Source organism: Scomber scombrus, chromosome 7 (assembly GCF_963691925.1).
Source record: "Scomber scombrus chromosome 7, fScoSco1.1, whole genome shotgun sequence".
Classification (NCBI taxonomy): Eukaryota; Metazoa; Chordata; class Actinopteri; order Scombriformes; family Scombridae; genus Scomber; species Scomber scombrus.
Window position 1 is genome coordinate 6,922,252 of NC_084976.1, and position 11,314 is coordinate 6,933,565.

At 42.5% G+C, this 11,314-nt stretch overlaps 1 protein-coding gene across 1 annotated transcript; it reads left to right on the plus strand.

The window, feature by feature from the left end:
• The first annotated feature begins 6,758 nt into the window (after positions 1-6,758).
• On the plus strand, positions 6,759-8,045 carry pou3f2b (POU class 3 homeobox 2b). Its single transcript, XM_062422680.1, has one exon. It carries the CDS (start codon positions 6,759-6,761, stop codon positions 8,043-8,045), a length of 1,287 nt encoding a protein of 428 aa, XP_062278664.1.
• Positions 8,046-11,314: the final 3,269 nt, after the last annotated feature.

Here is an 11,314-nt window from a genome sequence, read left to right on the forward strand (position 1 = left end):
AGCATGGTAACACGGTGCGTCTCCTGCCATCTGCTCTGCCTCCACGTCTGACGAACGAGGCACGTGGGGCTAATCGAGCTGCACATGAGCGATGGGACCGCGAGATCTATGACACACACACACACACACACATCCTATACGCACGTCCTTATGCAGAAAAATGGGGGGTGGGGGGGGTGGAAGGACGAGGGGAGAGCTCCTCAGCCCTGCTGTTTAAACAGCCTTCAGAAAGCCTGTGATTCCTCCCCTTTCCCCCCCCTTCACATGTGCCATAGGAGCAGCCAGCGGGGTTATTTCTCTGACAAGGAAGAGGCAAAAAAAAAAACATACCAGATGCACGAGTTAAAATTCTTCAAAAGCTCATCTGACGCAAAGACAAAAAAAAAAAAAAAGGGGGGGGGGGGGGGTTTGCCAGGTTTTCCCGTGCTGGGATGGTCTGAAATAACAGCGTGCATTATGCCTGGCATTATTGCCTGCCAAACCACACGAATCAAAGACCTCATTGTGTGGATTACCTCGTTAATCTGTTGATGCCACTGAGTAGTATTGCAGGTGTTAATGTGCCAGGTTTTTTTTTTTTTTTCCTCTTCTCCCTCTCTCTTCTCTTCTCTTCTCTCTCTCTTCTCTTATTGGGGAGGTGTAGCGTTAGGTTGGTAATCTGCTTTAAATGCTTTCTGGGGAATGAGACACGCTGAAACGCAGCCAAGAGAACTGTGCTATCGTTGAAGAGCTTTCTCTTAATACAGCACGCTGAAGGGGGGGGGGCCGACTGAGGCTGCGGCTCTGATGCCAACGGGGATGAGCTAGTGAGTTACACGCCCCACGCCACTTGTTGAAATGCATGACTGTATGAATAATGAAAGAGGGGAAAGGAAAGTGATATTGCTAAAGCAGTCCCACAATGACATCCATCACAGAAATGCCTCATTGCTCATCTTCTTCTCCTTCTTCTGTTTCCTCTCTTGCAAAAAAAAACAAAAACTGCAAGTTGCGTCTCTTTGGAGGAGCTAACCACAGCTCAGCTCTGCTCTGGTCTTCTCTGCTCTGCGCCTGCCTGAGCTGATAGACTTTAGAGGTGAACTGCTAAACCAGACAGAGGGAGAGAGAGAGAGAGAAAGAGAGAACGATAAAGAGACAGAAAAGGGAGAAAGGCAAGAGGGAAAGGGACAGAAAGAGAGGTAATCCTCCCTTTTTTTCTGCTCCCCGGGGTGGTCTCTTCATCCAGGGCCTCAAAGAGGGACAGAATACACCTCCCTGCTACAATGGAGGGGACCCACAGGGGCTGTTGCTATCTGTGTGTGTGTGAGAGAGAGAGAGAGAGAGAGAGAGAGAGAGAGAGAGAGAGAGAGAGAGAGAGTATGTGTGTGTGTGTGTGTGTGTGTGTGTGTGTGTGTGTGTGTGTGTGTGTGTGTGTGTGTGTGTGTGTGTGTGTGTGTGTGTGTGTGTGTGTGTGGTGGGGGTGCAGCTTTAAGCAGGCCTTTGAGTGGCCTAATTGCATTGGAATACAGCAGTCTGAGAGCTGGCTCAGATCACGGCGGGCTGCTGGAGGGGTTAGCGCCCGCACCTCGACAGCCACACTCAGCAAAAGAGCTCCCGCACAATGCATACAATTAATGCTCTCCCTCTCGTTAACTCTCTCCCCACTTTTTGTCCTCTTCTTCTTTTCTCTCATTCTCCTCCTTCTCACCCCATATCTTAGTCCCTCTCTCCTCCTTCGCCCCCCCCCCCCTCCACCCAACACTCCACTCCCTCCGCTCCCGCCTCACTATGTCGTCATCACCCGCTGTATTAATCCGCCCATACAGCCTGTCAATCTCCCTCTCTTTGATGCACGCAGCAATTACAGTAGGGATGAAAGGCGTGGGTCCTCTCTCGTTATGTAAGACTCGCCTTAGTAAGAGTTATTGACATCCGAACGGCTAATCTGAAATAAAACATCGACAACATGACATCTCAGTTATCACTTTGCTCTCACTTCACAGTCAACAGTGCAGCGAAGCAAAGTTGTGTTGCTTTAACTCAGGATGTCTTTTATTTTGAAGGTTCACTCCAATATATTAAAGGGCACTGGTTCAGTTGTTTTGGTTTTTTAATGATTTATATTCGTTAACAAATCTCATTACAGCACATTTAGTCATGATTGTTCCTTAAATATGAGACTAGAGTCAAACAAAGATGTTCCAGTTTTATGTGTCGCTAAAGTTGCCTTGACAGATATCATAATATAATTTAGTAGGGGCATATATATACAGTTAGAGCTAAAACGATGAGTTAGTTAATTAATTAGACAAGAGACAGAATGTTTATGTGATAATCAAGTAATCATTTAGATCATTTATTTTCTATTTCCAGCTTCTCAAATGTGAAATTTTGCAGTTTTTCTTCAACTTCTTTGATAATAAACCGAATATTTTTGGGGATTCTTGGTTCTTGGTTGGAAAAGCAATTTCAATATGTCCTCTTGGGCTCTGAAAGGAGTGACAGGCTTTTTCCTGACATTTCCCAGACCTAACAATTAAGCAATTGATGGAGAATATAACTGACCAATGAATAAATAATGAAAATAATTATTAGTTTCAGTCCTATTCGCGCAGCATCTCTCTAAAAGTTATTACAGACTGACTGTATTTCTGTCAGAGAGGCTGAGATGACACATATCTCCCTCCTGCAGCAGACAGTGGACAGTTCATTATATGGGTTAATATAGTGAGACATACAGACAGATCCCAGCCTCTCTGCTCCAGCATGGACTCCACTGTGCTCGTCTTTAAGTGGACTGTGTTGCGTGGAACAATCAATGATTTTAAAAACATATCATATTTAACCGGCCCCTCCTTTGATTTTCTTTATTACACGAACCGTGTCTTAATAAAATCTAATTATTTCCGCTCACAGGAGGCTTTCTGGTGAGCTGATGTATGGGGAGACAGTCGCCTAATTAGAGCGTTAGAAATTGAATCTTTACAGCACACGGGTCATATAATTATCCTACTGTTAATTTAACGCTTACATTCTCTGCTGTTCATTTTTATTCCCTTAAATGTAGTTTGGCAGCGGCCCTCGATGCTCAGCAATGGTTTTTTTACAGTAAAAGAGGAGGCAGCATGGCCCCTAACATTGGCCCCTCTGAGTGATTGAATAACTAAGGACCCTGCAGTCCAAATAACAAGGCTCGCATCATTTATGCATTGTTAAGCCATGTAATTGAAACGAGCCATAGTTTGCATATTACACCATTAAAATAATGTGCTTTGCGTTTCTCCCAACACGACTATTTAAGCCTGTGTGGCGATGTGGTAATTCCTTGAATTACAGCCTAATTACCACAATGTTCTTTTGATTTGGCCGATTTCAATGTTACGCCACAATAATGTTCAATATTACCAGAATGAATTACTGAACCGTGCCTGGAAACTTTTCCTCGTATGACTTAAATCCTGGCGGCTTCATGTGCTGTCAGTGCAGCTGGATTCACATCCATAAAGGATTATTAGCCTACGAAATGAGATACATTAAAGGCCCAATCAGTAATACTTAATTGAAGAGCTTGAGTTCTACGTGGAAAAATGAGCATTGTATGTGTGTGTTTCTCTACTGATCGTCACAGGCCTGGTTTATGTCGCTGTTTGCTAATATATCTGATGTAAACAGACCAACAACATCAGAAAACATGACATTATAATTACTGTACTCTACTGTTTGTCCTCATAATAAAGACTTGACTGTTGATCGCAATTTCTAATGATGTGTTGAACATTTTGGTACATTTGGGTTGCTTTAATAAAATAAACTATTCATTTTATATAAAGCGATGCCTCCAAAGTTACTTTAAGTATAACATTTTATTTTCCGTTTGATTCATCTTTGTTAGTAACATCAGTTTTTGTTTGGCCACTAAACAGCATCAAAAAAGAGAAAAGTTTTAGCACAACTTACATCGCTGAATAAAATCTAAATCCAATCCAGATCACACAAAGCAGAGAACATTTTGTAATTAGCACTCGCCTTTTGTTACAGGCCCCGTATTGTTCCCAGACTCAAGACTCTACACATGACATGTGTCCCAGTGTGAACTTTTTGAATAAATTAACATGGCAAAGAATGATTTGTGTACGTTTCAGTGTTTCCGCTGCACAAAAAGTATGCGCCTTTCAACAGTTTGAATATTTTTTGGGGGGTTGGCAAAATATTTCTTTGATAATTGCTTTTTTTTTTTATTGGCTTTTAATTTTACTGCTAGGTCCAAGTTATTAAATAAAATGTGTAATTACAGTTTCAGTCATTTGCATAGTTTGGAAGTTATAAATTGTGGATATTGAAGAAGTGTCTGCATTGATTTATAGGTTTAATTTGTGGCCAGTATGTATCACTTTATTTCTGCTGGATTGAATTGTTATATAGGCCATAGACCAACCAAAAGTGCTTTTTAATTGCATATATACAGCGGGAATTATTGATGCCTTCTAATATTTGATAGTGAGGGACTGCCTCTGAAGTTAGCATACTTCTTTTAAGAAAAATCTTTATTTTTTTGAAGTTTGAAGTTTTGTTTGTCATTTTTTTTCTCCAGCCTGTTTGCTTTATCTGGCAGGAGTGTGAGGAGCAGCTTTGAGGACAGACATAATCTCTCTCATCTTTTTCAGTTTTTCTAGCCCTTTCTCTCTCAGGGCCCTGTGCTCTTTACTCCTCCCTCCTTTATCCCTGTGAAGGCTTTGTCCCCTCACCAGAGAGCCTCTCTAAATAGAGGCCTTTAGATAGTCCAGGAACAGGAGGGTGGTGGTGGGGAGGAGGGGGGTGAGCAGCAGCGACACGGCTGCTGTTGTTTCATTTACCTCTCCCTATGGCAACCAGCAGCGGTCGGCCAGGAATGTCCCCTCTCTGGACAAAGTCCTGGTCCCTGAAGCTGACACCGGGGGGACGACAGCTGGGACGGGATGGAAACCTTGCCCTCCCTTGCCCTCCCTTGCCCCTGGACTGGAGGCCTGAGTCTCAGCTTAATCCTCATCTTCACTTCACTGGATGATAAGCACCCAGAGAAGCTTTTCACACACTATTAAACTCTAAAATAGTTTTTATATAAGAGCTGAAAATGATTTCTAAGTCTCTTTTGGTGATGGAGTCTGGAAGGCTCTCAAGGCACCACCGCGCTCTAATGGTCCCACACAGATCCTTTAAAATGCTGTAAACAACTATTTAGAAGCACATGGAATGCTACAAAGCAGATTTATTTAAGGAGCATTTGGGGGAAAATATAGCTTTTTAAAAATCAACTTTACGTCAATAAGACCCCCAACTTCAATCCAGGGACCCTCCTTGTCCTGTGTGTAGCCACTCCTACCAAATGCAGGCTTGTTCATTCACTTTATAGCCTGGCTGGACACAAAAAGTTGATTTGTTGACTTTATGGGCTGTTAAAAGTTTTCAATCAAAACAGATGAAAGAAGTCTACATTAACAAGACTGGGGGAAAAATGTAGTGACACTTTTACAAACTTTCATTAGTGGCTGAATAAGTGCAGATGATTCTATCATTAATAGCACTGATTTTAAAAGATTCACACACACACTGACAGGAACATTATGGACTTTAGTTTGATGCCAGCAGTCAATGTGCCAGTTTTTAAAATGACAAATATCTTCTATTTAATCAACTATAAAACTTTAAATGTTTTAACGATCAGGTGCTTAAAAGGAGCAAAGTGGAGTTCATCAATTGAAGTCGAGCATTTAATCCAGTTTATTAACGCCTTGCTACAAGGATTTTTCTTCCTTCTTTTTTTTTTTTGTAAAATCAATTTAATGAAAGTGTGCCTGCGATTTTTCCTCTCGATTTAGAAAACAAACTATTAATTTTATAGATCGACATCTCTTCTCTGCACTGTGCCTTAAAACAGAGATCTTTATCAGTGAGCAGTATAAAGCAGTGGGCGTTTAATCAGCAGTTATCTCAGCACGCCTGTTGTTTTAAAACCAGTTTGAATCCTTTCTATTTCTACATCTGTCTGTTTAGTTTATTTCGCCACTAAATCAGTTTAATTCATGTAGCTTAACTTACAAATTAATAGTTAACAGATAATAATAATAATGTTTATCAATACTTTTAAGGTAAATAAATGCCACACATATACATAACACTGCACAAATAGCACACACTTATTAATATGCACACATCTACAACGTCAACACTGCAGCACTCAGAACACCTTAAACTGCATTTTTCTTTCTAATCAGTCTAGTATATATTCAGTTATATTATGCATATGCAGATTAGATACATATGCATCTAAAATAGTCAAATGAAATCTATCTGTTGCAGATTAAAAAGTTAACATCGTTTTTAAACAAATTAGGATGTTGCACACAAGTTCCAGTAACATTTAATATGATAAATGTGTGCAGAATTACACTCAATTAACAACCAATTTAAAGTCTAGCTCATGAAACAGTTGTACAGTCTAGATAACAGAGCTTTCACATTAATCTTTCCAATAGAAGACATCCTGGTCTGGTGGTACTACTACTACCTATACAGCCTGAGTCTTGATACAACATGATTATCAAAGTAAATCAACTGTATCTTACAGTTGCACTGCTGATCCCGGTGCTCCGTCTCTCCATGCTGCACTCCGGCTCTCCGCTTCCACGGGAGCCTCAACTCGCACCTCTCCAACAAAGAGGGTAGTGTTTGTGGAGACTTCCCCGCAGCCAATCGGCGCGCCGTTACCCCTAGTTACCACGTCCATCATCTTCTCGGGTCCAATGAACGGCGGGGGCGGGGCGGAGTCCAGGTGCGCCTCGGCGTCCACTTGGCAGAGCGCCTGGGAGCCGCCTGTAGGCAGGAGAGGATCTGTCAAATGCGAGGTTCCTTTAATAAGAGAGACCAGTCCGGCTCCGAGAGTCATGGCGACCGCAGCGTCTAACCACTACAACATCCTCACCTCCAGCGCATCCATAGTGCACTCGGAGCCCGGCAGCATGCAGCAAGCAACGGCGTACCGGGACGCGCAGAGCCTGTTGCAGAGCGACTACCAGCTGCAGAGCAACAGCCACACGCTCAGCCACGCACACCAGTGGATCACGGCGCTGTCCCACGGAGAGGGAGCCCCGTGGTCCTCCAGCCCGCTCGGCGCAGAGCAGGACATCAAACCCGCGGTGCAGGGCGCCCGGGATGAGATGCACAACTCCAGCAGCAACCTGCAGCACCAATCACGGCCGCCCCACCTGGTGCACCAGACGCACGGGAACCACCACGACGGCCGGGCGTGGAGAACCACCACCGCGGCGCACATACCGAGCATGGCGACGACGAACGGCCAAAGCCTTATTTACTCTCAGCCGGGTTTCAGCGTTAACGGGCTGATCCCAGGCAGTGGGCAGGGGATGCACCACCACAACATAAGAGACAGTCACGAAGACCACCACAGCCCGCACCTCAGCGATCACGGACACCCGCCGTCCCAGCATCAGCACCAGCACCGGCCGCAGAGCCACCACGACCACTCGGACGAGGATACGCCGACCTCGGACGACTTGGAGCAGTTCGCCAAGCAGTTCAAACAGAGGAGGATCAAGCTGGGCTTCACGCAGGCGGACGTCGGACTCGCCCTGGGGACCCTGTACGGAAATGTGTTTTCCCAGACCACCATATGCAGGTTTGAGGCCCTGCAGCTCAGCTTCAAAAACATGTGCAAGCTGAAGCCTCTGTTGAACAAGTGGCTGGAGGAGGCGGACTCCACCTCGGGCAGCCCGACCAGTCTGGACAAAATCGCTGCGCAGGGGAGGAAAAGGAAAAAACGGACTTCAATCGAGGTAAGCGTAAAGGGAGCTTTGGAGAGCCATTTTTTGAAGTGCCCTAAACCGGCAGCGTCGGAAATACTGGGCCTGGCGGACAGTCTGCACCTGGAGAAAGAAGTGGTGAGGGTTTGGTTTTGTAACAGGAGACAGAAGGAGAAACGCATGACCCCTCCAGGAGGAGCTCTGCCGGGGAGCGAGGATGTGTACGGGGACACGCCGCCTCATCACGGGGTCCAGACACCGGTCCAATGAACTCTGCTGGACCGCTCCAGGACTTGTTTATCCTTTTTATTTATCCCCCAAGGTTATATATAAATCACTGGACTATGAAACAATATAGTGGGTGTTTTATGTATAATAGATTGCAGTGAGTACTTACACAATATCTGCAGTGAATATCTGAGAAATGGAAAGAGAGAGAGAGGGAGGACAGGACTTTTTTTCCCCCTCTCCCAGAGCTAAAGGAACATAAGCCTGTGTTGTTGTTCTCTGAGGATTTATGCCCAGCACTGTGACTCCAGTCGACGCAGTTTCAAGGTGTAGCCCCCTATTGTGTATTGAAATTATACTTGAGGTTAAGAAAAAGAGGGAAGGAGGGGGGGTTAAGGATGGTACCGGTTTTTAGTGGGAAAGCATCGATTCTTTCCATTCACCACTTTTATATCAAACTCAACACGTTCGTTTTTTCCCCTCCTGCGCGTAAAAAGGAAAGTAAAAGGCAAAGGCGTTTTAGTTTTGTAGCTCTAAATTGTGCGTCCAGCAGTGATGGGCTAGTGGGTGGTGGTGCGAGGAGGGGAGGTGGTGGTGGTGGTGGTGGTGGGGAGAGGAGGTGGTGGTGGGATAAAGGGGGGGTTCAAAGGAGTTGCGTTAATGGAGTAAACTGGAGGCCAGTAAAGGCAGCAGCCCAGTCCAGTGGAGTCCAGCTGAGGGTGAGCATCGCCTGAGTCCCATCTGTCAGCCGCTCTGCATTCACTTCACTGCTGGGAGACTGCAGGCCATTCATTTATTTATCCTCTGATAACTGAGGTCAACCAACACAGATCGTTATTATTATTATTATTATTATTATTATTATTATTATTATTATTATCATTATTATTATTATTATTATTATTATTATTATTAGCTACAATTGTGCAGCTCACTGGCTAAACTCTTCAATAATTGGTCTGAGTGGCAGTGATGTTGTAGCCTATATTTTAAAAAAAGTGAGTAAACATATGACCTCTATCTTAACAGCAGTCTAAACATTATATTTTCATAAAGCAAGCGTTAAATAATACCACCACCACCACCACCACCCTTCCTTACCCTCCTCTTCCTCGCCCCCCCCCTCCCAGCTCCAGTAAGGGCTCCGTGGCGACTGATTGGATGGTCTGGCACTTTTCCACAACAGGATGGGCTGTAGATCTTCTACAAAAAAAAAAAGGAAAAGGAAAAAAAAGATATATGTCACCATCTCTCACAGAACATTTAGATCCACTTTTGTAAATATTGTATAACTTTAAAAGTCATGGCTTTGGCTTCATCCCTGTTTTTTTAATTCTCTTTTTATTCTTTTTTCTTTTTCTTCACTGGGGCACTTTTTTGGATTGATGTTTTCAAAAACAAACAGGTTGAGTTCTTTTATTTTTTAAATCCAGTTTTCATTCTAGCCTACCTACTGCCTTGCATTTGTGTGCTATTTAACGCTCATTTCTGTTGCCGAACATACAGTTTAATATTTTTTTTGTGGAGCATTTTGAGTCTAAAAATGTTTTTGTTTGGGTTTTTTTAATTCATGTGAAGTCAGTTGAATTAGTTGAAATTGTCCGAGGAGTTCTGATTTGCCATTTTGATGTCCTCTCTGACGTTACATTAGACTGTTTGTCCAATCAAAACATATCGGCTGTATGCTTTAAGGACTCAAATGAATCGATAACAGTGTTTTTAAAGGATTGTCCACAACTGAATCTGACTCAAGAGACGCTAAAAGCAAAAGATCAGCATCATAATCTATTTGAAAGAACAACAATAGCCTAATAACAATAATAATAATAATAATAATAATAATGATAATAATAGCAATAATAAGGCCTTTAAATGTGTTCACAAAACATATTTTAGTGGCATTCCAAAAATGACAGCATATGATCAAAATTATTATCATTATTATTGTTATAATTATTATCATTATAATTGTTATTATTATTATTATTATTATTATTCACAGGTGTTGTTTTGTTTGCGAGGTCGTCGCCATGCATTCCATTTCAGCCATTTTGTTCATCTCCCCTCTATGTTGCTTTATTACTGGGGGTGGGGGGGGGGAATCAGTTTTGCTCGTAGACATTTAATTTTATTTCTCATTTTTCTTATTGAGATTGTAATTTATTCTCTGATGGCTTTTATAGATGAGACAGAGCGGGGGGATATATATATGGAAATGGCAGCGGGAAGGCTTTGTATTGTAAGGGGGGGAGACAGAGATATTTTGAGCGGGGTTGTTTCAGCCTGGACCGTCACACTTAAATGTATATAGACCTACATCTTCTCTCCGTAGCTCGCTTTTTTTTGTTGTATGCAAAGACAGAAATCCAGGGACTTTTTATTTTTATTTTTAAATTCCCCATTCATGTGGAAACAGCTTCATTTTTCTCCCCTTTTGATTTTTTCCCCCTCCAGAAAACAAACAGAAACAATCATGGCATTCAAGTCTTTTTTCCTCAGTAGCTTTAATGAATCGATCCAACTCATAAATCACTGGAAATACAAGTTGTGGGATGTAGACCTGTAGCAATCCGAACGCTGTTTTCTGTTCTTTTCTTTTGCTTGTTAAACCAGTTTTTTTTGGTTTTTTTTTGGGGGGGGGGGATTTTTTGGTTTTTATTTTTTTGGGGGAGGGGGGGTAGATTATGTCATATTCACTGGATGAACTTGGGGTAGATAAAAACAGAGGGTGATAAATACCTGTAGGTGTTTCATCACTTGACAACATGAACAACTTGCACATTTTTAAATAATGGGATTGATATTAAACAGCTTTTTTCCAATGAAGAGGCTAAATGTATTATTCTTTGCATTCAAACAGAGCAGTGAGCTTGTTTTTCTGTGCTGGTGAAGAAAAAATACGCTTCCTGCTTTGATCCTGCTGTTTTTTATTTTGGATGGAATTAATGCTGGAGAGAAAAATCAAGTTTGATGAATGGAAAGATTGTGAGCCGATGATGTGTTGTTTCTGCCTCAGGCTGCTTTTATAAAAAAGGACTGGCATCGGCTTTGAAACCCCAGCTTCCTTCTAGAGTTCAATTAGGGCTGCCCAAAGTGCGGTCCGAGGTCTAATAATGGTCGTTAGGAAGGTGTCCGACATACGGTAATATTTTGGTTTTATTGCTATTTGATTTAATTTCTCAGTTGCACACTCACAATACCGTAAACTAAATAGGAACCGTCGTTTTATTTTAAATAGTGTAACTCTTAAAATCCACAAAATTATTTTTATTTATTATTGAGGCAAAAAAACTCAAATTCTGTTCTATTTT